The 25,850-nt window shown below is 45.1% G+C and overlaps 2 protein-coding genes across 5 annotated transcripts in view; one reads left to right on the plus strand and one right to left on the minus strand.

Annotated features, from left to right (window-relative positions):
- The first annotated feature begins 286 nt into the window (after positions 1-286).
- Positions 287-8,438, plus strand: UTS2B (urotensin 2B). The gene is made up of 5 exons (XM_066556946.1): positions 287-410; positions 2,606-2,707; positions 5,586-5,623; positions 6,347-6,440; positions 8,107-8,438. The coding sequence occupies exons 1-5, from the start codon at positions 287-289 to the stop codon at positions 8,130-8,132; spliced, it is 384 nt and encodes a 127-aa protein (XP_066413043.1). The 3' UTR covers positions 8,133-8,438.
- Positions 8,439-12,742: 4,304 nt separating this feature from the next.
- The window catches only part of OSTN (osteocrin), a 58,364-nt gene continuing 45,256 nt past the window's right edge, over positions 12,743-25,850 (minus strand). For all 4 annotated transcript variants that reach the window (XM_066556743.1, XM_066556742.1, XM_066556744.1 and 1 more), the window contains exons 2-5: positions 19,486-19,584; positions 17,456-17,673; positions 13,290-13,386; positions 12,743-13,109 (exon numbers count right to left, since the gene is read on the minus strand). In XM_066556743.1, coding sequence (XP_066412840.1) covers positions 13,302-13,386; positions 17,456-17,673; positions 19,486-19,584 — 402 coding nt within the window. In that variant the 3' untranslated portion in view covers positions 12,743-13,109; positions 13,290-13,301. The remainder of the gene's footprint in view (positions 13,110-13,289; positions 13,387-17,455; positions 17,674-19,485; positions 19,585-25,850) is intronic.

The following is a 25,850-nucleotide window of genomic DNA, read 5'->3' on the forward strand; positions in this document are numbered from 1 at the left end:
TGTATATCAATGTGCGTGAACAGTGCACGCCTGTGGGAACATCAGAATTCATTAGATCAATCTGATATGAGATATATTGAACAGGTTCCATCTGACTTATGTTACTGGGCTGTTCTGTCCACTCCCAGCAGAGTGAATCATATTGACAGGTTGAATTATATCTCAAGAGATATTTTTCTCCCCTCCTCCAAAGGCCATTTGCAATCACGGCACATCCACTGCCTCTTAAAAGTGAGCTCATCTGGCGCTGGTTGCATTGAAGTCCTCCACTGTGCCTGAAGGAAGGATGCTTTTGGGCTCTGGGAACGTGGAGAAGATGTGGTCTGCCCAGCTGTGTCTGGGAGTGCTGACCATCCTGACCATGGCTCTGTGTGTCCCGTCAACGCATGGAGACCCTTTTTTACTCCAAGGTAAGCTGGAATACAGGCTACATGACACAGGTAGGTGGTTATCTTTTTGCTTTGCTGCTTGCCATGGCCAATGCAACACTCTCTTCTCTGGGAAAGAAAACAAAATGAACTTCAAGCTATACTGTTTGTTAACATGGGTGCTAGCGAGAGGCTTGTTCATATCATCATGAGCCAAAGCTGTCCTTCTGCTCTGCAGCTGGCTGTATGACACCTTCTGCTAATCAGTGAAAATATCAAATCTGGTGAAATCTGGTAAGGGTAGATTTTTCTCTCCCATAAGGACATTAAAAAAAAAATTAGAATATCAGAGAGTAGCGATTCCAGAATGTACCATACGAGATTTGACAGCTCATAAATGTCAGTAGTACGGCGATGCTGAACTTTTTTTTCTTCACAGAACTTCTTTTTATATGTATTTCTCCCATAATTTAAATTAATGTTAACTTGAGTTTATACTGCAGGGAAATGTCAATCATTAGTGCTCTTTCTTAAAGAAGCTTAGCAGTGGAAAAACAGAAAGAGCCGCTAAGTATAGGCTTCAAAATAACATTGCTTTTCAAATTATATTTCCTCTAATATCCTCTAATATCCTCTAAATATCCTATTTATTTTTGGAATTACAACCAAAACATTCCCCAGACCACTCTATCTAAATCCTGCTTCTGTTTAGCTTTCACTGGAGTGTTTATAGTGTTGGGGTTTTTTTCCCTGTAGGAATTCCCCCAAAAAACTTAAAGTAGCTATTTTAAAATTATAACTGTCCTTCATACTTAGGAATGAGGTTTATGGCACTCCATGCTAACTGCAGGTCGCTCTGCTCGCTCCCCTGGGTTTATTTCCAGAGATCACAATCGGGACCAGCGGCTTCAGCCGCAGCGTGAGGCAGGGTTGAGCCTGGCCAAATGCTTGGAGCATCTCTTTGGCCAGCATCCCTTTGGCCAGCATCCCTGAGCTTCTGCAGGTTTGTGTGACATTAGCTAATGGGGCTGATTCCCACATGCTCTTGAGCATCCTTCAGGCTCGTCTGGTACAATGTTTTGTTTCATGTGTACCAAGAATAATTGCAGTCATCCCCTCAGAGGGGCTGATAGCCCCTCTATGATATGAAACTGCCTTGAGGAGAAGTCCTACAGATCCTGGAAGAAGAGAAGAAAAAGCTTTTCTATATAATTTTTAGTATTTTCCATGGAATTCTATAGGCATCTTCTAGGGCTTTGTAGGGTCTGGGTGTGGTGTAGGGCTGTTCAGACCAAAGATATTTTGAATGCTCAGTCTCCCTACAAAGTCTGGCTCCTATCATTCTCAAAAATTAGTACAACATTTAGTTCAGACGACTCTGGAAATCTGTTGAGCAGAGCCAGGAGGGTCTCAGAGCCTTCAGGGCACTGAGCAGACCCATCTCCTGTGTCTGTTGGTTTCTCTGAACCCTTGACCTTCACAACCATTCATTTGAGGGCACAGCCACAACCACTAAAGTAAAACCACTGAGAAAGTGCCCTAAAGGGGCCTCTTAGAGAGCTCCAAATTGCTTTAGGACAGCAGCTTGGGGAGATTTTTCCTGGAAAAATTCTGCGTGGTCTTGCTTTAAGTTCCTCCACACTTGAACTCTGTTCAGGAAGAACACTTCAGTACCGCTGGGAATCAGAGCTGAGTGAGCTGAAGAAAGGGCTGTGGGGCTGCAGGGCTTTTCAGCAGTGGTACTCACACCTCAGCCCAGTGAGGAGGGACTTCCCATCTCTGTCAGCCCTGGGAAGGTGCATGGAGTGAGCGGGGGAACTCCTGCCCTTTTGAGAAGAGAGGATGTTGTGGGCTCCTGTCTAGCTTTGCAGAGGCGCCCGCTCCACCCGCCTTGCAGAAGAGCTCAGGACTGTGTAAATCAGGGTGATGGCTCCAGCTCTCTGCAGCCAGTCGTGCTGATGAGGCTGCAGTGGAGCTGGCCAGCAGCCCAGGGCTGGCAGGGAGGGCTCCCCATCCCACTCCCTTCCCCTGCACAGCCCTCACTGCCTGGACATTTTGTTCTGTGCTCACACACCTTCCTTTTCCACCGAGCTCCTTCCACCCTGATGAGTGCTGACAGGAGACATTTTCCTTCCACTTCTCATCCTTCTTAATTTGATTAAGAGATTAATTGCATCAATTGATTAATTGATTCTTAATTTGATGAGATTGAGAAAGATGTGTTTTATGTGCTGCAGAGAACCGAGTGCTTCCAGAGAGAGAAGACACAAATCATGAGAACACATTGCTGACTCTGCTTCTTAATAAGAAATTCGCATGGCGGAGGCCAGAAAATATTGGTAAGTGAAGGGGAGGGGAAATCTCTGCTTCTTGAATCTGTGTTTGCACAAATGCAAGGACCCTGCTTCTCAGGTTCTTCAGAAATACCAACTGCTCAGAAAGTGCAAGCAGCACCCAGTATGATGCCTACATGTGATTAATGTCAGATGCTCTCCAGCATGGGGCTCTGGGACCTCTTTTTGCAATGCAAAGTAAAGCCACCCAAACCCATGTGCCCTAGATCCTCAGACACTCAAGACTTTGCTGGGAACATGTGTGTGTACATAAGTAAAACCAAAAAAGTTTTCTGCTGAGTCCCTCTGGCCCTATTATCCCTTAGGTGTTGTGTGCCTTGCCTGGGGCATGGACCAGCTTTGGGAGTCACCTCTCTGCCCACACCCCACACAGCCCTGTGTGCTTTTGAGAGACAGCTCCATTTTGTTACCATTTGGGGCAGGGGGATTTCACCAAGCTTTTCCAGTGAGATCCATTGGGGTCAGGTGTAGTTTGGGACAAGGGCAGGGGGAGCTCCTGCCTGGGCCTAGGCCCCTGCTGCTGCTGGAGGAGGTTAAGTCAACTGGCTTTTCCCACACAGCCACCAAAGACGGGCCAGGGAGAGGCTCTTCCTGTCTGTGCTCTGTCAACAGACACCACATTTAAAAGCCACCCATCTGTGGCTAAACTCAGACCTGCTGAAGGGAAACTTGGGCTTTCCCTGACATGAGGCAGAGCGATCACAAGCACCAAATGGACTGCAGAGGTCAGCTATTCCCACGGCCTCTGCAGCCAGGGGAGGGTTTGGGCTGGATGTGCTGGTCTCAGAGCAGGAAGCTGCCCTTCCTTCTGAAAACAGCTGAGAGGGGGCCCAGAAAAATCCTTGTTATGAAAATCCATTTATCAAACTCACTCAGTGCTCTTCCCCAGACCCTTGTTAATGCAGCAAGGCAGTGGTTAAACAAGCTTGGGACAAATAAATAAACATAAATAAATCAAGCCCTTATTCTAACAAAGGCATTCTTCTTGCAAAGGGGATGCATTCAAGAAATAACATTTTTATGATAAGTTTATGGATTATTGCACTTATTAGTCCTAGAGGAAAGGCTGCATTTTATGCCAGACAATTGAATATAATGAATCTCTGAGCAGAGCACAGACAGAGGATTTACAGCAGGCAGTTTCTCAAAGCTTCATCCATAAATTAACTTCCTTCTCCCTGTCTGAGATAATCTGTTCCAAATTTCAACTGCTGTTCATTTTGTATTCATAGCAGCCATTGGCCAAACTTACAGTTTGCAGAAAATCAAGCCAAAACAGGCACTTGAAACTCTGAAAGAGGTAAAAATGTTAATAATAATAATTCTTAAGTGACACTTTTGACTTATAGATATGCCAGGGTCTCTCTGTCTCTACCTTATGGGTATGTAAAGATATACTTAGGAGGAGTCTGACTGAGGTCATTGCTGATAGTGCCAGAACAGAGCCCACACCTTCTGATTCCATCCCCATCCCCATCTCATCTCTCAAATTGAATCCTGATGTAATGGATTTGCTTAGGAACTGCTGCTTTTACTGTTGGATGAATGTCAGAAAATATTCAGGATTTTTCAGCAAAACTGTTCCTTTCTTGAAGGAGGTACCAAGAAAGCAGTCAGCTTTTTCTTGGCACCCTCCTCCTGCTCAGTTTCAAATGTTAAAAAAAAAAAAAAAAAGCCCAAGTCTGGCAATGTGTCTGTGTGCTGAAGTCTTATCTGAAATCTGAAATCTAGGGGAATTATGTCTTCAATCCCTCTGATGATCCAGACCAATGCCTGCTGCCACACTAGGAACAGAGAAAAAAGGCAGCTCCAGGGCTGTTTTTTGGTTTGCTTGTGGGGCCCAGCAAAAACATTCTTTAGCTCTTTCCTGGCTCTTCTGCTTATTTTACTGCATTTTTTCCCCCAAACTAGCACTTAAAACCAGCTGATCACTTTGCACTCCCCTCCCAGGAGAACTACTGTAACCAGTCACTCAGCTTGGACTGAACTCATCTGTCTTGTTAAAAAATTTTAGTTTTGACATCAGTTTGGGTTTGGAATAAGGTACCTCAGTCCTCAAGAGCAGTGAGACTGAAATTCCCCACCCCTGCAGCTTCTCCTGTTGCTATTCCAGGCTCTTCTCAGTTCAGCTGGATGTTTCAAACCTTGCTCTTAGGCACTTAACTCTCCCCTCTTTCTGCATGGGGAGTTCATTGATCCACCTGCACAGCTTTTTGACAGTGGTACAGTACTGACTAGCCTTGAGATCTCTAAGTCTGATCTGGGAGGCTGGGCCCCAGCTCCTCATGCTCCCCTAAGGTTTAGAAGTCTGGAAGCTGTGCACTTACTGCTATGTGACTTTTCCTGTTGCTCCACTCTGCCAGCCTGGATCTTTGCTGACTTATAAATCAGTAAGTTATGCTAGGCTAAATTTGTGTCTTCTGACTTCTGCCTGCATGGTTGATGTGAGGATAAACAAGCCTTAAAGGAAGCAGTGGGATTTCATACAAAAGCAGTGACAAAAAAAAGCCAGCATTAGAGATTTGCAGTTAGCAGGATAAAAATTAAAAAGCAGCAAAGAGTTTCACCTGAATTGGTTTCACACAGTAAGTGACCTCATTGGGCCAATTCCCCATGGCCTGGTGAGCACTAAAGAAGCCTCCCTCATAATGGAGAATTAGGATAAGGTCCCATAGGATTCAGCAGAGAAAACCTGCTTTTCTCCCTGTTTCTGCTGTCATTCATTTTAAGATCACTAACAGGAGTTAAATGATAACTAAGTCTTTGCTTGTTGACCTCTGGAGAGGGCAAATGAAGAAATGTTTTTTAATTTGAGCTTTGGGAAGCAATGCAGATACTGATGTTACTCTTTTCTCCCTTGCAGACTGGGAGCTGGCAAAGAAATTTGAAGAGCTTGAAGAGGTGAGAGGAGCAAATGCACAGACACAGATACATGGGTGCTGGAGGTCCTGCAAAGATCCACATAGCACTTTAATTTCAGATTGAAAAATCCCAGTGCATCATGCCAGACAGGAGGCTGCCAGGTCCTCCACTAGCCTCTTGCTCCAGTGCTGAGGGACATAAGCTCTGACTTTTGAGAACAGCTCTGCCAGAGCAAAAGTCAGGATGGTGCCTGTAGATGCTCCCAGTCCACAAGAAGAGAGTAGCTAAAGATGAAGAAATGCAGCAGACTGTCCATTTTATAACCAAGGGAAGGTAGCAAGAACTGTGAGGGAGGGAGGGAGAGGAGGGACAACCCAGGGCAATGGAGAAGCAATGTCCTCTGCTGCAGTGTCTGGATGCCTGGAGACTTCCTGTCCCAGCACTGTCCTGACTCTAAATGCTGCAATATCCTTCTACACATCCTCCCTTCCACGGGGACTTACACCTAGGCTGGAGGGAAAGAGCAGGGAGTGCCCACTGCACTGCCACCAAATAAGCAGCTTAATGAAGGAAGGCATGAGGAGGTGTGAGTGCTCCCAAGGCAGATCCTCTGGGAAAGGTCCTGCTCCAGGGAACCCTCTGTCCTTCCCAGTGAGGCTGCCAGCCAATCCACCTGTAGCTCCTTTGCCCTGCATCTCCCAGCACTCTGTGGAGCTCCTCATGCTGGGGCCCTTGTTTACTGCTGTGTTTCTGTTTAAGCAGCTGGAGAAGTTGAAGGATCAGCTCTCAGCTGAGGACGGGTCAGAGGTGGCCTATGCCTTGGAAAGTCTCTCAGCATCCCAGCCCAAAAAGCGCGGTAGGTTTTGAGTTTGAGCCTTGCAGCCATCCTGTCCACCCTCGTTTCCAGGGCTTCCTTTGTGAAACAAAGGCAGTCACAGTAAACATGCCCCAAATATGCAGAAAAGCAGCTGGTTGGCAGCTTTTCAAGCAGTCCTGGCCCTCTCTTATGGCTGGCTGGTTTAGCAGCTGCTGAGAAGGATTGTGTCCCCCAGCCCTGTCTGCTGTGGAGGCAGATACACCAGGTCTGCACACCCAGGCCCTCACAGAGGCAGGCAGTGTCACATCCTGCTTTTCACAGAGGAGTGTGGGGTTGTATGAGCCATGAGTGCCTGCCCTGGAGGGGGGCAGTTCTGTATGAACACGTCCCCACAGTGCACCCCTCTTTTGCTCTGGCCTCAAAGCAACTGCTGGAGGCATAATGAGGCATGTGGACTGCAGGCATTCCCCTCTGCCAAGGTCAGTGCCTCCCCACAGAGAAAAAAGGAGCACTTGTCTGCTGCTGAAAAACAGCTAAAAAGGATGTGGAAATCAACCAAGAATGCAGGGAACTAAGATCTGGTATGTCCCTCCGTTGGTCTCCCAGCTTTGTTTGTGCAGTCTGTATCCAGTGGCTTAGGAGCATTTTGCATGAGTGCTCCTGTGAAGCTGCCCCTGACAAGCACATGGACAATGCTGCTCATGCTGGCTTTCAATGGATTCCTCTACAAAGCTGTAGCAGCTGTGAACCAGAAGTCACTGATGGCAGATCTGGCCTAAAACCAAAAGAGCTGGTTCTGCCCTTAGCCCACATGCCCTGTACACGTGGAAGCTGAGAGCTGCCAGAGAGCCAAGACAAAATCCCTTTGTGCAAGGCTTGCTTAGATGCTCGGGTGATCCTTAGGCAATATGCAATTTGTAAGCACCCCTGGAGGCTGCAATTAATTTGGCTAATGTAATTCATGCCCCCACCAGTCTGGAAGGTTTCATGCAGATAAAGCTACTTTCCGGTGCCAGGTTTAAATCAGATTCTGACAGAAATGAAAGCAGGCAATCTTTGTCTTCATCTAAAGTCCTTCCAGTCTGGGAGGAGCCCGTGTCTCAGCATGAGCACTGCTGATTCAGTAGGAGTTTTCTTCCAAGATCCTGCTTTCAAAAACCAGGTATAAATCTCTTCTCATACTTGAGGAAACAGGAAACTCACATGGGATTCATGCTGGTTGTGATACAGTTACTTATTCCAACACCAAAATATACATCCTTCCCTAATTTAGTCTTCTTAGAAGATTCTACAGAAATCCATGTTGTTTGTAAGATGGTTGATAGCAGGGTGGTAGTGACTGGGTTTAAAATAAGTTAGAACCAGATCTAATCTGTCCAAGTCAGTATCCTGCTCTTCCAGTCAGCCACAGGTGCAAAGCCCTGCACACACTTCTGAAGCAGCAAAACTGCTGACCAGTGCACAGGAAATAAAAAGCCAGTTCCTGACATCGCTGAAGTAGAAGAAAAGGAAGCCTTTTAAATCAAGCAACATGAAAACTTTTAGACCCCATGTTTACACTATGAACAGCTAAAAGAAACACCTAGTAGTGTTATATGAACTCAGAGCTGGTTATTGAGATGTTATTGACCTTCTCCAGGGCTAGAGTGGGAAGCTGGAAAAATTCCCTTGTATGCTGACATCTTCCTTTGGTATCCCTTCACAGCCTGCTTTTGGAAATACTGCATCTGAAGGCTTGTCAGGACTGGAGGATGAAGACGAGCCCTTCCCCAAACTGCCTTGCTGGGTATCAACACGTTAAGAGTTTGTTCTGTTCCCTCATCGTGCTGCTAATCTGGAAGCCATCCTCCATGACTGCACCACAGCCAAGTCCAACAGGGGCCGTGGCGGGAGCTGGCAGCCCCCTGCCACTCTCTACTGTCCCTTCCTTCCAGGTTTAACCTGCCATGATCTTCTACTCAGAAGATGCTTCCCAACTTTCTGTGCTGTCCTGTGTGTGCCATTCAGGCTGCTGTCACTGTACACTCTCCCCCTCCTCACCAGGTCCCCTGAGGCACTGAGCACTAACTCAGCTTCCCCGGGCTTGGGGCTCTGCCCACACCTGCAGACGCTGCTCCCAGCGGTGTCTGGGTTTTTCCTGTCGCCTCCTGAGCAGCTCTGAGCTGCCCTGGTGGCCGCTGCTGGGACATGAAGGCAGGCTGGGTGCGATGTGGAGGGCTCAGGGCTGGGGTGCTGAGCCAGGGCTGCTCCTCACCGTGTCCCGCAGTGTGCACAGGGGAGGGCAGGCAGTAAGCTCTGGATCCTTTGGATACCATTCCAATAAAGATTTTCTGTTGCACAGAAGCATGTGTTTCTCAGTGTTTGCTTTCTCAGCCCCTGCAGGGACCCAAAGTGCAGCACATTTCCCTTGATGTTGGCTCCTGTTACCTTAACGGTTCATGTGGAGCTCACAATGGAAGAAAGGCTCCCATTAAACACCGAGGGGTTTAATGGGCCTGAGAAACAGATATCCTTTTGGCCAGGATCAGGAATGAGAGCTGAGTCTTTTTTATAGCTATTTATGGGATATTGCCCTCATTGGTCTGGACCAGACCCAATGGTCTCTATCTACTCACCCCAAAGAGATGTTTTGAGCAGAGATTTTTGGTAATCTGGCTGGTCAATGCAGGTGCTAGCTGGCCTTTTCTACTGCAGAATTATATCTGGCCCTGTTCAAAAGGAAAAGATCACAATCCATTAGTGATTCCTACATATATTCATCTCAAGTCACATTATCCATATTTATTCGCAAAAGCAAAGGACCTAATTCGCAAAAATGTAAATTCTAAATAGATCCCAATGCTGACTTTGAGGTTTCCAACAACCTAAATAACAGCAGGATCTGGTAGCCACTGTGAATGTGTGGAATGATTTTGACTAGCATTGAACTGTCTCTCCAGCTCTGTTGAGCCATGTGATTCAACTGCAGTTTGCATATTACATATTCTTCCAAAGTTACCTCTCCCAAAGCTGTAATTGCCATCCTACACTCATTGCCTTGGGCTCTGGCAAGAAGCACACGCTTACCACAGCAGTACCCTGCATGCACTTCATTAACAGGAATCCTATCCATCCTGTTGCAGGCCAAAGCCAGCATCTAGGGAATAAGGCCAGCTTGCTTGATTATATCAGTGAGTTCTAATGACATGCAAAATACAGTTTCCTGTTACCATTAGTTGTTTTTTATTTCTTTGGTGGTGATTCAGAACCCATTTCCCATTTGTTCTTTGTTGCTTTTGTGTGAGTGAAAAAGTCTGTGGGAACACACTTTACCATACCCTCACACTGGCACCAAATCCAGGAAAAATTTATAACCTATGGACAAGAATAGTCTCTCTCTTTCTTGAAAAGTTTGGTGCTCCAGCTGAAAGGGAGGTGTGTTCCAAGAGTTGCACTGAGTGCCCCAAGGTGGTGTTGAGCTCAGATGATTTCAGCTTGCAGGAAATCCCAGCGTAAGGAAAGGCCAGAGCAGCAGGCTCCATCTGCCACCTGCTTGCTGTAGCCATGCCTTCCTGAGCCAGTGTGACAGCTCAACAGCAAGCCAGGAGAATGAATACTGTGTCTGCAGATATTTAACAGCTTGCTTTGACCTTAGACAGGAGTTCCCTGGAGTGCAATGCATCATGCTGCTTAGTAGTGATTTTCTGCTACATCCTATCAGTGTGGTTATTTAAGTGCTTGTGGTACCCAAACTGCCCTATTTCCTGGCAGGCACTCTATGCTGCTGTATTAGCTGCTTGTATTGCAGACATCAGCATGTATTGAATGCAATTTATTAACTAATTAGAAGCAGAGGTGGTGGAGTTCCCCCCAGGCTTACCCTCGACATGGCAGTCGAGGTCCTGTCCTTTCTCCTGAACACACAGAGCAGAAAACCTTCTCCTCCACAGAGTGGCTGCTCACAACCTACCCATGCTTGGGCAGCCACTCTTGCTAAAGTTAATGACCCACAGGCAATAATTAAAGGGATTTCCCTGAGACATTCCAGTAGATCATGTGGATTTATTAGGAGAAAATCCTCACAGACATCTGAATGGATTTGCAAATCCAGGCAGCACAGGACAAGTCTAGTGTGCAACGGATGCTGCAATTAATCCTCATTTCACATTTCCTGATCTCCATGCTGTGCACTAGGGCTGAAGCCATCCAACATTGTCTAGAAAATGAAATTGTGGTGTTTGGCCTTTCAGACATCATCGTGCTTGAAACAGCACTTGCCAATTTAGAGATTTTAAAGAGTGCTTCTTGAGCCACAGGACATCTCTGTGTGCTCAGTGATTGATGAGGCAAAAGAGCAGAAAGACTGCTGCTTTCTCCCAGGTAATCCACACAGTGGGGTGGCAGCAGGACTGAAGCTTCCAGCTCCCAGTTCTACCAACACCACCAGAGACCCCTGTGTCCTGCTTTGCTTTCACATTTCCCCTCAGATGAAGGCCATTTCTGCACACAACTTTCAGCCTTTAAAACTCTGCTTTTTTTTCTTTGGAAGCCTTGCCTAAAACTTGCCAATTATTAAATACTTCTATGCTCCAGCAGTGTCTTTGCAAAGCTGCTGTGTTTGCACTAGATTCCTCTGCTCTCAGTCTCCAAAAATATGTCAGGCACTGACTCTGGCCATAGTTCTTTGACTGGCAGCTGTTTGAGTGGTCAGGTCACCACTTCCATAATCTGCCCATGCCCCATACATATGGCTGCCCTGCAAGCAGATTATCTACAGCCTGTCTGGATGAGCTCGGTGCAAGAAGATAAATGTTTCCTAAACTGCAAGGCAGGCTGAGGATAGATGGTGGCAATGCACTGCAGAGCTCTGACTGCCTGGCACTGCATTTGCAGGCTTGCTTCTATCATGGGCTGAAACTCTTGAGTCAGTCTACATGCACCCACTGAGCCCAGCTCTCAGACCCTGCACCTGGAGGCTTAAAGGCAGAAAATTAGCAGCATGACCAGGAGAAAAGCAGGAAGCAAAAACCCAAGATCATCACCTATGGACTTAAGGCCTTCTTCTTTTCTCTGACCTCTGAGAGCTTGGTCTGGAAAGCATCTGCAGTGCTTCAGCTCACATACAAGGACAGACAGCTCACCCACCAAAGGGGGAATGATCTCCTAACTCAGCTGCAGTGCTCTGGCAGATGGCAAAGATAGGGACATCTCTTGATGTGAGTCACTGGTTTGTGCTGCTGCTCTCAGCAGCATCAGCCTATATTAGAAATATCAATAAAAGTGAAGTTTCTTGCAAATTTTCTATGCCTGGGCCAGTCTTGGTCTCTGGGCAGGGCTGTAGGCAAGGAGGGAAATGGAAAAGGCCCCTGCTATGTCTGAGCACATGAATTAGATGTTACCTGCTCTTCTGAGTGGGAGCCTCATCTCTCACCATGGCTGAACCAGGGCAATTGTCCCAAAGTCCCAACTCTCACAACAGCTTTTAAGTCTCATTGATTTGCCAAATACTTTTTTTTTTTTTTTTGCTAGCTAAAGGCCAGGTGCTTTGTGCCTCATGCAAGATTAGGAAATTAACACTTAATTCCCATCTCCAGCATTGCTTACTGCCTAACACAGGCTGTTTGGCAAGAATAACTTTTTTTTCCTTAATCCTGCATAATCCCTTTCTCAGTGGATCTTCTTTTGCAATGCTAAGGATGATTTATACCCTAGAATAGCAATCCAAGGAATTTAGCTGATATGGACCAAAGGAGAGAGAATGTAAGGTTTAGAAAACATCAGCTAGAATCTGAGCACTGAGATGTCAGCAGAGAGCTCTTCTCAGCTGTATTTTATAATCTGGAAAGAAATGAAGAGGATGAAAGAGGATTTAAAATAACCTGTTTTACCCTGAAATGAAGTGGAGAGGACATGTTTACATTTTACCAGAGTGAGAAATACTTGAACTTTTAGAGCTGGATTCTGACCATGCCCTGTGCACACATCAAGAGGCTAAAATAAGGCATAAGATGCAGATGGCCTTGGAAGTGGATGACCTCATATTTTACACTATCCTATGTTATGCATAGGGAGGGGTGAAATGTATTCATCAACTAAAAGTCTCACCACAGTTCAGGATCTGCTATAGGATGAAAACATGTCTAAATATGGTGCAGAGATAAGAGAGAGACTACTCAAAACATCAGGACAAATACTAAGGTCTTGTCACTGATCTTATTCAGAGTAACTCCTGGTGAGGGCAGACAACATCTCCTCCCAAACAGCAGTTCAAAAGCATTCTAGCTTTGTCCCATAACTGCTATATCCTCCCTCCATCTACTGATCAGCTCCCCTCCAGAAAGAAATGTGCAAAGCAAACTCTCTGCTTTTCATGGACTGCTGTTGGCATCTCTGGAAGTTTTATTTTCAATCCAAAAAATCTCAGCCCGGCCTGGGATAATAACATTCTGCAAGTTTAACAGATAAATGCCATGCAATAAAAATATATACATATTCTCTGTTCCCTCCTACCAGTGACATTGTGCACAGCTGTGAGCATTCTGACCTGATGAACTGAACATGTTATTATTTGTAAATGCAACATTTGTAAAATGGAGCTTGAAACAGATTTTGCAGGAGGTCAATTCCTTGAGTGCTGTATCATTAGGCAAAGACAAGACATGCTGTGAGGCATCTTCCAAAACTCTGTAATGTTTCCAATACAGCATCACTCATTCAGAATAGAAGCATCTGTAGGCAAAAAAAAAAGCAGTAAACATTACATTTTCCAATGTCAGAAATGCAAGACTTGGGCAAACACACTGTAAGGTGGAGTGGAGGAGATTAAAATATTAGGAATACTTGTTTGCTTGTAGAGAGGCACTCAGTGGGTTCTCCAAGCCTGCCCACAGCTGGGATGCTTTGGCTTACCTGCAGGAGCTGCTAAGCCCTGGTGTCACCGAGGTGGCTCACTCCAATCCGGTCCAGAGGAACTCCAAACCTTCTCTTGGGCAGCTCCAGCACTTTCCTGCACCAGAAAAATGAGCAGAGAGGGAGGGAAACAAATGGGGAAAGACATCTATGAATAATCAAGGTGTTACTACATGCTTGATTCCTGCATTCATCCCACTAACATCTCATTGTTCAGGTAGAACAGTGTGCAGGAGCAGCCAAAGATTTGAGAGGTTAAAAATAAGATGCTGCACTTGTCTTACAAAAGGCTGCAGTTGCAGCTGTTTTACAGACTGGCTGAGCTTGATCCACTACCCCTATTTTTATTTGGCAGCAAACTGACTTCACAGGTTAACTGCTATTCATAAAAGAAAGGTGACACACTGCATTTATAAAGGGGAATTGTTTCCTGCACAGTAGCACACACTGCAGGTGACCCATGACCTGGGTCTCTGAAAGCTCCAGGGCCAGCTGGGGCCAAGATTAGCAAGGAGGTAGAAAGTATTGCACAGTAAGAGGGGAAAAGTCAGAGATGGTCTAACAAGGTTTTTCTATATGTTCTTTGGCAATGTAGTGTTCATCAAAATTCTATAGCAGCAGTCCTTTGATTGAAAATGGGAAGATTTAGGGGTTGATTTTTTTTCCTGTATATGGTAAATTTCCTGACAATTTGATGAATTAGGGCATGAGGAATGTGTGAAAGAATTTCTACACAGCTATTTTTTTTGTAGTTCTTTTTATATAAAATAATACGTTTCCCCATCTTAATTCAGCATTTTTGGAGCATTTTTTCCACCAGCAGAAGTTTTATTTTAATTAGTTGTGGGAATGGCTAGAATTCCTGCAGCTGAGAACGACCTCAACTTTTGCCCTTAGAAATATTTGTCAGTGAAGTGCAAGTCCAAGAGAAGCCCTGGAAGATTAATTCTTTATCGGTCCTTGTTGAGGAGCATAAATAAAAAGAAATTTTGTTCTGTAAGTTGGCAACTGCAAAGTAACAAGCAGGAGAGAATGCTGTGGTGCACCGGAGGCTAACTTGGTGCCAGCACTGTTGGGCTGCCTCACCCTGGGGCTGTGCACACCCCACCCAGAGCTGTGCAGCCCTGGGGCTCGCTGAGCAGGCTCCTTCCTCACACCTCTGGGGCAGGGGCTGCATCCAATGCACCATTCCAGTCCAATGCATCATTCCAGCATCCACTGCCCTGCTGGCTGGGTCCCAGCTGCTTTCCACACGAGCTCAGGGATTGGGAATTGGTGGGGTATCCCCTGTGAGGGGAGCACCACATCAGTGCTGGAGCAGCTGGAGAACATCCCAAAGGAAGGGGAGCTTTTGTTTGGCCTGTTCCTTCCTCAGGCATCCAGCACTGCTGTCCCGAGCCCTGGGGAAGGCAAAGGGAAGGAAAGCCAGGATGCTCAGCCTGTCACCTCGAGGGAAGAGCTGCTTCCTCTGCGGGTGGGGAGGCACAGGTGGGACACTTGGGCTGTCAGAGCCATCCCGAGCCTGCCTGGAGAAAAGGGGAGTGAACTCCCTGGAATGGAAAGGGACTGCGAGGCTGGGGCGGGGCGGGGCGGTGCTTCTGCCCCGTGAGCTGCACCAGGGCCATGCTCTGTGCCTCGGGCAGGGATGGAGAGCTGTCCCAGTGCCATTCTCTGTGTTCAGAGCAGGGATGGAGAGCTGTCCCAGTGCCATTCTCTGTGTTCAGAGCAGGGATGGAGAGCTGTCCCAGTGCCATTCTCTGTGTTCAGAGCAGGGATGGAGAGCTGTCCCAGTGCCATTCTCTGTGTTCAGAGCAGGGATGGAGAGCTGTCCCAGTGCCATTCTCTGTGTTCAGAGCAGGGATGGGGAGTGTCCCAGTGCCATTCTGTGTGCCCAGAGCAGGGATGGAGAGCTGTCCCAGTGCCATACTGTGTTCACAGCAGGGATGAGGAGCTGTCCCAGCGCTCAGAGCAGGGGTGAGCAGCTCTCCCAGCGCTCAGAGCAGGGGTGAGCAGCTTTCCCAGCGCTCAGAGCAGGGGTGAGGAGCTGTCCCAGTGCCATACTATGTTCAGAGCAGGGGTGAGCAGTTGTCCCAGCGCTCAGAGCAGGGGTGAGCAGCTCTCCCAGCGCTCAGAGCAGGGGTGAGCAGTTGTCCCAGCGCTCAGAGCAGGGGTGAGGAGCTCTCCCAGCGCTCAGAGCAGGGGTGAGGAGCTCTCCCAGCGCTCAGAGCAGGGATGAGGAGCAGTCCCAGCGCTCAGAGCAGGGGTGAGCAGCTCTCCCAGCGCTCAGAGCAGGGGTGAGGAGCTCTCCCAGCGCTCAGAGCAGGGGTGAGGAGCTGTCCCAGTGCCATACTATGTTCAGAGCAGGCATGAGCAGCTCTCCCAGCGCTGCCCATCGTTCCCTCTTGCGGCCGCCCCGCGCCACGGCAGCCCCGCCGCGCTCCGCTCCGCAGCGTCCCCGTGCCGTGGCGTACGAGGGACAAAGTGGCTTTTTCTACTTAAACCAGCCTTGTCTAGGATCCCCGCAGGTTCTTTCTCTCCGTCTGACGTGGATCTTTCTCTCTCTCCTGCCTCCTGCACGCTTTTCCCGTGCTTTTCAAAGCGCTACAAACCGGTGTTGATGGCAGACCAGGATCCGGGCTCTCCTGACATCAGTGGGTGTCAGGACAAGCTGGGAAGCGGCCTAACATTTGATCTGCTCTTTTCCAAAAGTTTCTGCTTTGTGCCAGGCACTGCACACACTGCATTGACTCGGGGGGCTCAATCTGTTTATCAGCTCTCACAAATTTGTTTCCTGGTCTCTGAAGGTACAGGAATGAGCTGTGATCTGCTGGCTGAGCCTGGGACAGGCTGCTCAGTCCGTGCTCTTACTCCTCCAAGTGCAGCAGCCTCTGCCTGTTTCTATCTGAAGGTACTTCTCTATCAAAAGCCTTACTACTCTTTCATATCATCCATCTGATCTGTGGTCCATGCTGCTGGTGGTGTCAGACTATCACTGCAGTGATCAAAGCAGCTCAGGTGCCTCTAATAAATGGCTCAACCCCAAACTTAAAGGGTAAACAGCTCCCCAAAATGATAATCCCAACTCAGAACTGCAAACTGTGCTGATGCTGCTGGGAAAGGGGGAATTTTGTGCAGTGTGTCACTCATTTTCCTGAGCTCATTTTTCAGAGACAAACTGTTTTCACCACCATTTCCCTTTTTGTTTTTTGTTTGTTTGCTTTTTGCCGTTTTTTTGAGGAATTTTTTGTTCGTTTCTTTGTTTAGTTTTTTCCTTGTACTGCATATAGAATGAAAGATTTCCATCCAAAAAAAGAGAAAAATTGGGAACACCATGTGCCTTTGCACAAAATTACAGCTTCAAAAATTACCTTTTTTTTCTTTGCCTGGAAAGGGAAAACATGCTAAAAAGCAAATGAAGAGTGAGCTGATTTTGATATCTTGAAGAGGCAGACAGAACAGAATAATTCTACTTAAGGTTTTAAGAATTTTGTATTTTATCACTTTTGGCTGCAGCCAAACAGTCCTAGTGGCAGACTGGGTGGATAAATGGAAAAACAACAAGAAAATATTGCAAAACTTTGTTTGAAAAAATACTTGTAATATTGACTGGCTCTCATGAATACTTTCCATTTCCAGATTAAGCTTTAAGCATGTTATCAAATACTTTGTGGCATTAGGGATTCCATCCAAGAGAAGACAGTTACCAGAAGAGCAGAACAAGACAGGCAAGCTCTGTCAGACACAGGGAACAGCCCCCAAAGCTGTGCCCCAAACTCTGTCTCTCCCCAGCCACACTGAGCATCATTCTTTGCTGAGCCCTGTTTATCTTCAAACACACATTGCTGCATTGTTTAAACCCTGACTTATCCAAAGCTAATGGAGGTCTTGAAGCTCATTCTACTGTCTGCCTGCCCATTTTCTTGATGTGTCCTTCATCTTTCTGTTCAAAACATCCACTCCACCACACCTTCCTTCCATCCCAGTCTCAGGAGCACCCAGCCCTGCCCCTCTGCTTGTGAACCTCAGGCACATTTCTTGCTTTAGCAAAGCTCATGGCCAGAAATGTAGTTTTAAACTACATTTTAAAGCTAACCCATCAGTGTCCAGAGCACCTAGCAACAGCCTTCCTCCAACTTTATCACTGGCAGGAGCATTTAAGAGTTTACCTCTGTTTGCCTTTAGCATCCAGAGAGGATGAGGAAATTCTGTCAATGGGGGAGCCAAATCCTGGGAAGCTCCTTTTCTTCTTGGTCTCAGTCACCTCATTCTCCAGAGACACCAAGTCATCAAGAAGGAACAGTTTGGCTGCCAGGTTGGTGGCTGACTTCTCTTCACTGGCAATGGGATGGTCTCCCACACCCAGAGCAGCAGAAAGCTCCAGAGGCTGCAGAAGAAAGCAGGAAAATTTCAGTTTGCTGGCTGCTCAAGTCCCAGGAAAAAAAAAAGAATTCAACCAGTGTCATAGGAGCAGTCCTGTAAATACAGAACTACCAGGACACTCACTGAAATTGGGACAACGTTTTAAAACAAAGATCCTTCTCTGAAACGTGGCCTGTTTCCACAGATAGGATTTTGCTGTCAAAGTCTGGAATTTTTTTTAATAGAACTGAACTTGCTTTCGTTATTATTGCAAGAAATATCAAAATTTGTTACTCCACAAAGCCTATTTCTGCAGGCCATCCCACTATTCTTATAAAAATTTCATAGAGGCTTGCAACTGAATGATGCCTTCAAAAAAGACTGAACCCTTCCTTCTGCTTAGTGGGGATAAATATCTACAATAACAGTTGACATTAGAAGGGCAAGAAGAGCCTTTGCTCTTGAATACCTTGCAACTCCACTTACTTTGTATTCAAAAGATATAGTGGAATTGTAAGAAGTAAAGTGACAGCTAAAATGATAATCAGAAGTAGAAAACAGTTTCCTTCTGGTAAACCACTGAAAAAAGTACAATTTCACAGATAAGCAGAGATGAGAGTGGGTGTATGTGGTATAGTGGAGGGTTTGCAAACTTGGGAACAGCAATGAAATGAATAAAAACTAGTAATTTTTTTCTCAAGAGAAAGAGCTTCCGAGTCCATCCAGTGAAGTCACCAGATGGTGGATTTAAAATAAATATAAAGAGTTACTTTTTAAACACAGCACACAGATGAAGAGAATGTTGTGGATACTGAGATTTTAAACTGGTTCAAAGACAAATTCTGGCCCATCAGCAGCTAAAACATGCCCTGGTCCAGTGCAGGTCTCTAGATCTAGAAGTCTGCAAAGATTTTCTCTTCTTATATTCTTCTCACAAAAATCTGTCACTGATGGAGGCAGGATACCAGGTGTCTGTGGCACCAGAACAGCAGCTGCTGCAGCACTTTTGGAGAATCAGGTCATGCTTGTGTGAAGACAGAGAGCAATGCAGAGGGATCCATCAGTATTCTTCAGCAGCCATCTAATGTTTAAGTTGATCTTAAAACCTATGTAAAAACCCTAGAGGCAAACAGCACTACTTTTAGTTAACTTTTAGATACTTGACTTTTTTTTTTTTTATGGCATGAAACCATTACATAAATACCTTTTCTGCCAAATCTGCCTTATGTCAAGATGACATAAAAATAGGGAATGCAGTAGAAGTATTTTCAGGTGCAACCCCTACATATCATCCTGGGTGAAACATGAGACAACTCATCCATTTCATCTGCTGCTCTCCTTTGCAAGCTTAGGCAAGTGACTTTGCTCCCTCCCCCTCCTGGTCTAGTCCATCTCCTTTAATTTGTAATTTTTGTGCAGGTGATCTTCTCCCAGGGATCTCCTTATGGCTTCTGAAAGCTTCAGCTTTCTCATGCTATTATTGTAAGAAGAATAATCAAAACCTTTCCCTCCAGTGTTAGAAAAGTTTGCTTTCCCCCCTTCCATCACCTCCTTCCCCTCTCCAGGAAGTTCTCTATCCACTGGACAATGTTTTAGCACACAGGAAATCCCCAGGTGTTTGGGAGAGGCTGTGAGAATTTGGGTGAGGCCTCATTCAGTCTGTTCCGTTAGAACCTTACAATTTGCATCTCTCTCTTCTTGAGGCTCCTCCTTGGCCCTCACAGAGTCAATTCTGATCCTACACCTTCCAACAGTGTTTGGGTACTCCAGTGTCCTCCTCACTGTGGGGCTAAGAATGCCCAAGGAAGAGCAGGAACCTTCAGGAACCTTCACCTACCTCTGGAGCTGCCTGTGCAAGGAGCACAGAGCTGGAGTTCCACCACAGCAGGGCAATCACCAGGGCCAAATGCAGCACCACCAGCTGGAACTGCAGCATCTGCAAAGGAGAACAATCTGTACATTACTCCACAGCTGCATCCCCTGAGGAATCTTGCTCCACAGGTCTTAAAGAAGTAAAAATCAAAGGGAGACTCTCCCCATGGCTGTTAAGAAGTTTTATCTGTCAGAGTCACTGCATAAAGATAATGCCAGCTGAATGCTCTTCACCCTTGCATGCAGCATCAGCTCCCTCCTCTGCTCCTTCTACAAAGCCCTGCCAATCTTCTGATTCCTTTCTGCACAGAGGTGCAATCCTTGCAGCAGCAGCAGCAGTGAGGAATGCAAACCTGCCTTAAAACCAGATGAACTGCATGCTCACTTGTCAGCAGGGACCTTTGGCTGCCCCTGGCCTCCCCACATGCTGGAGAGGTGCTTAAAGCTGTGACAGAAGTCATGTACCCCTCCAGCAGTATTTTGAAGGCAAGGCTGAATTTTGCTAGTTCCCAACATGATTTAGTGGGAGCCACAACCTCCAATGGCATCCTGCAATAAAATTATTCACAGTGAGCTTGCAGAGGGATGGGTTGGTGAGACTGGTGTGGTCTGACCATGTGTCACAGCTGCAGAACTGCAGATGCCCACCAAGCCTTTAAATAATGCAGGGAGTTTTGGGAAGCTCAGGATGAGGAAGGTGCTTGGTTACCTCTGGACACAGGTTTAGCCTACATTGTTTGAGTCCTTGTTTGGATCCAGTTCTTAAAACCTGATGTGCCTTCAATTCCCCAGGTGGGAGTGTCTCAGGTGATGTCAGGAAGAGCTGGGCTGGGGCCTTTTGCCAAAGGCATCTGCTAATTTGCTGTTTTCTCTGTCTCCAGGTCCTGCCCCAGAGTATAATTCAAGTCTGATTCTGCCATTCCTTGCTGATTCTCCACTTGGCAGAGCAGAAACACAAAGAGTATATGAATATATATACACATAAATTATTATTATTATCATTATCCATAGGTGATGGGGAGTTAGGAAGAAAGCTGCTGGTTTCTCTGCAGGGGTGAGGCAGACAGTTGACTGGAATTAAAGGACAAAGTCAAAGCACTAAACCACCTGGTGCCACTGTCTCTGAGCCCTGCAGCAACAGCCATTGCTTGACATAAACACAGAGGTCTGCCTGGGTGTTTTTAAAGCTGGAACTCTCTACAATGTATATTTTTGTATGTGGGTGTGCATTGAAATTTGAAGTAGCACTCTACTACCTTCACAGATAACCACATCCTGATTATTTGGATACAGAGATGTAAAAATAAAGGGCAAGGTTAAAAACATATGTTTATTATGGTTTAAGATCTGTGCTGGTATTCATTCAGGCCAAAGACTAAAGAGCTAAAAATAGCAGCTGGTACACTAATGAAAATAAACAGTGAGGCACCTGCAGCACCAAAGACATTTGATTAACTGGTCAGAACTCAACGCCAGTGAAATTAGAAGCAGAGGAAATTTTAAGGACTTAAAGCTTGGCTCTACTTCCCAAAGAAATAAGCAGCTAAAGAGGTGGTGTCACTGACTGAAAAGGGAGCAAAACTTGAGTCCAGCAAGACCCTGTTGTGCTGATTTTCATGCAGCAATGGGACCAAGGCAGGAGAAAAAGGCAGGGTTATTGTAGTTGAACGGTTCGGCTTTAGAAAAGCAATTGCAAAACTAATAATGCAGTGAGGATTATGAAAATACAATTAAAATCACACTTTCTCCTGCCAGTCTGGGACTTTGACATGGCTGAAGGTGGTAAAACTAAGGACCTTAGTTATTAAAACAAGTTATTGGTATTTCTCCTTGAGCTTATTTGTTGCAATTGGCCAAGCAGAGCCCTCTGGCCAAAACGGGGTTTTCCCAGCCATGCACTGGCTATTGCTTCACCCCACCCATATTTGACACATTCCAAGAGAGACTTTAAGAGAGGCTGGACAGTATTTGTTCCTGAAGGAGACTAAGCAAAGCCCTGACAAGCTTTTCAAGATGCACCCTTAATTGAATTTGAAATTCATTGTATTGAAATTGTATCCTTCCAGAAAATTCTTCACCACCAACTTCACAGAGCTAGGTCAAGGGATAATAATTCCATGCCTGCAATATCTGAGAGTCTTGTGTTATCTGACATAAAATGTGGTTTTCCCTTCTCTAAATGTAATTGCAAGTCTGAAATTCAGACATATTTATGTGTCTTAGTGATACTTTAGCTTGAAATGTGTCAAAACTAAAATTCCTCATGTAATTAGGTATCTTTGTTGGCAGTCCAATTAAAATAAAATTAAAGATAAAAGAAAGAACAGTATTCTACCTTATCAAAGCAGGATAAACATACAAAACTTTTACTTAGAGCCAGTGCAGAGCCATTTTCCAAGAAAATATCACAAGAAAGCAAAACACCTTACCAAACAGAAACTGTTAAGTCTCCAACATCAAACCAAAGGACTTAAAAGATGTTTTTCTTACAGACAAAAAAACAAAACCCAAAATGACATCCTGAAGATAAGTGGGCTGAACAAACCTCAGACAGAATGCAATTCATCACCAAGCTCCAAACCCATTGCCTGTCAAAAGCAGTAACAGCCATCATTGTTCTTACCCATTTGAGCCACGATATTTCACATTACTGTGGAGATTACTCTGCAAGCATAAATCACAAGGGACTTATTTTTCTTACTGGCCTGTTAGCAAGAGAACCGAGGCAAGACATCATGCCTTGCTCTGCAATCCTTCACTCCAGTGTGTCCTGCTGGCTGTGCTCTGCTCGTGGCTGTGACTCCAGCATGGAGCATGCCCAAGCCGCCCGCAAACCAGGACCTTGCTCTTGCAGTGAGCACCCTATGGCCAAGCCTTGAGGTTTTGCCTGGATGACACCAAAGTGACCTGATGCAGAGCCAAGGCTTGGCTGTCCCACAGGCATTGGGAAGCTCCTGGCAGTGCCTCTTTGGCCTCCAGTGCTCCTCTTATAACACTGGGACAGCACTGGGAAGTGATGAACTTCACCTGCTGGCCAGGAAGGTGTCTGGGACTGTGCAGATTCTGGCCAGCTGGGTGAAATCAGGTCTGCAAACCAGTTACTGAGCTATTTTGTTACTGCTCCAGCACCACAAAATAGAATGTTAACTGCTGCTACCTATCTTAATTGAATTGATTAATCAAACTGAGTACTCGCACTGGCCTTGCTATGCTTGCATTGCACGCCCAATAGGAATATACCTTGGTCAAAAAAATTATGATGGATGATTATCTTACCAAAAGAACAACTTACAAATGGCTTGTATGAAGCTCTAAGAAGTCTGCTCCTGCTGGAACAAATTTTCCTTACTTTTAAAAGTTGTAAAAGGTATCCTCTGATCATATAAATCACCACAAAGCCAAAAATACCACCCCTACCCCCAGTGATTTCAGAACTGTTGAAGGACCCTGTGTGTCCCTGTAGTTATGTAAATGTCACGGAAAAAGGATAAAAATCAAAACAAATCTCACCCTCAGAAAAAAAAGCAGATCTCAAAAATAGGTTAGAGTGGTGTTTCTGTTGTCATCCCACAGAGGAGATATGAAGCATTTCTCACATATTGCTTTCTAAAAGATACTGAAGCCACACACTGAAACTTGGGGCTTTAGTGACAAAATGAAATGTAAGCTGCCAGTGTCAGGTTCTTTATGTTATTAATAATGTGTTTTCTGGAGTAGGCATAGGTTTTTAAACAATGCCATATATTTTGTTTTACATGGTACAGACACTGACAACTTCTACAATGTATTTTTCCTTCTATTTTCAGTTTCATGACTATACAGATATATAGAGGCAGGTAGGTTTCATCTAGGGGAACCAGAAAGAACTTGAAATTCATAGACTTATGCAAGAGGCTTATGATTAGTTATTTTGAGATAACTAGGCATTTTTGTGTCCCAAAAGAATCTTTTTGTCAGACAGTATTTCAAGGCCAAGCATGCTCCACTTCCTGAAAATGAAGCTCCTTCAAGGTTTCTCAAGGTAGTCAAGATTTGTTGATTGATTTCTAAAGCCTTCACTTCAATAACTGCATTCCCTGTGCCATGATTTCTGGTTTCAGTCCTGACATGTTCTCATATCACCACGTGAGTCACCTTTGCCTGTTTGACAGCTGTGCTTTGGCTCAGAAGTTGCAAGAGCACACAGCTGTTCCTACCACTTGTACTCAGATAAAACAGAGTTTTATGCCATGGTTTCAGTCACTGCAGGGTTCACCTGGACCCTGCCCACAGAGGACACAACATCTGTGGGAGCAGCACTGGCATCATGTGAAGAAAGGATGGAAAGGTGACCCTCTAATTTCCATGAGGAGTCCAAGAAGGGCATAAATGAACACAGCCATGCCAGGGCACCTTGGCTGAACAGACACAAGCATGATTCAGGAACAAATTAACTGACAGAGGTGGGCAAGCACTTGTGAAAAGACAGTCATGGTTCTCATCTCTTCCTTTGAAAACAGGGCATGAAACCAAATGGCCATACAGAACAAATGAGAACAAATTTCTTTAGAATGGACAGGAAGGACACAGGTTGGACATCCTGCAAAGCTGGCTACACATTTACTCTATTACACTGTGTAATCAATCCATTTTTAGCAACAGATTTCAAAAATTAAAAACCCCAAACTCACACATATACCATAAAATTAGGAGACCGTGAAGCAACAGATAAACAGAAATAACAAAGCCCATCTAGAAGCTCAGGGGCTATTAAAAAAGAGGGATGCTATGAAGTGTAAAAAAATATCTCTTAGTGGGAAAAACCTATTTGCACCTTTCCTCAAAAGAAAATTGAGTGAGCTGCAGTATTCCTGGTATGTACAAAGGAATACAAAACATTATTAGTCTGTTCTTCATTGCCAACAAACTCTCAACCCTACACTGTTTATATATATATATACTGACTAAACATGCCAACTTTTCTTAACATTTCCACCAGTTTAACATTCAGCTTTCTTCCTCCTTTTCCACAAGAGCCAAAAACTTTTCATTGTTAGAGTGCCATCTTCAGAATTTGAAGCAAAAATAAGAAATCTTTCCATCAGGAAAAATCAAAAAATAGATTGTGGTTTTCTATATTAGAAAATTTTTTTTCCTAACAGCATTGAAGAGATAAGTAGAAGATCTTCACACCAGGTATAAAGAGTATATTAGCAAAATAGGTTATCAATAGAAAAACAGACCATTTAAAGAATAATAAAAATATCCCTCAAGATGAGCTTTTCAGAGACCAGAATGGCATTGGAATTTCGTAACGAGATTCAAACACTGATACTGCTTTACTCAAAAAACACTTAAACATTCTGATCAAGGGTATTACTTGAAGAAGAAAAGTCTTGGGGGAGATGCATTGCAAATGGAAATTAGAGAGTAACCCATCTCTCTGAGTTAAGTAAGAAGAGAAGGAAAGCTGGAAGCACTTGCAATCTTTGTCAGGGTCTAATAACAGAGCTCTTACAACTGCTGTGTGTTTTAATTGGCTATCCAAGAAGCCCAGAGAGGCACTTGTCATTCATTCCAAGAGTGAAAACAAAGTCCTAATCTCCTGAAATCAGATTGGCAAGTATTTATAAAAAATTAGGAACGCCTGGTCCAGTCATATATATTTTGCAGTCCTCTCATCATTTACACCATACCTTTGCTTGGTTTGAGCTGGGAGGTTTTGCCTGTTATTCCTCATAATGTTCAAAGTATTTTACAGGAAAAATAGGTTGAGCTGCATTTTGGATACAGGTGAGCAGAGACAGATAAATGCAATAAGAAATTTCTTGAGTTAAGCAGTGGGCAGAGGCACAAAATGTCCTCTCAGCTCCTCAGGTTTCAGCTCTGCACTCCCCACCAGAGAACAATCATTGCAAATTGAAAGACCAAGTAAGGAAAGCTAAGGGCACTGCACGCTAGTGCTTCAAAAATTAGTGGATTCTGAACTTTATTGTAGCCTCTGGACATCTAAACCAAACGTTATTTGCATGTATTTACTTGTACAACTTCAGTGTGGGAGGAAAAAGAAACCCAGTGAAATAGTTTTGAACTCAGAATGGAGAAATTACAATGACTATCACAGAATCAGAGTCTGCCTTCAGTTACAGGGGCACAAAACTGAACTAGCCAGATCACTGGATAATGATAATTACTGTGCTAGTCTAGGAATGTTTTTGCAGTTATTCTATTATTGCAGGAATGCAGCAGAATCTGGATCAACATTTGTCTAATATGGGATATAGTAAAACCCTTTTGCAGATTCATAAATTAAAGACTTTTCCTAAATAATTTATCTCATGTTTTCCAATA

Source organism: Molothrus aeneus, chromosome 10 (assembly GCF_037042795.1).
Source record: "Molothrus aeneus isolate 106 chromosome 10, BPBGC_Maene_1.0, whole genome shotgun sequence".
In the NCBI taxonomy this organism is placed as follows: domain Eukaryota; kingdom Metazoa; phylum Chordata; class Aves; order Passeriformes; family Icteridae; genus Molothrus; species Molothrus aeneus.

What these genes read in the sequence shown, in the direction of transcription:
- UTS2B (XM_066556946.1), top strand. Translation starts at nt 287, where the DNA reads ATGCTTTTGGGCTCTGGGAACGTGGAGAAGATGTGGTCTGCCCAGCTG. An exon ending in AGACCCTTTTTTACTCCAAG is followed by an intron (nt 411 to 2,605) that starts GTAAGCTGGAAT and finishes TATGTGCTGCAG; the next exon opens with AGAACCGAGTGCTTCCAGAG. An exon ending in ATCCCAGCCCAAAAAGCGCG is followed by an intron (nt 6,441 to 8,106) that starts GTAGGTTTTGAG and finishes ATCCCTTCACAG; the next exon opens with CCTGCTTTTGGAAATACTGC.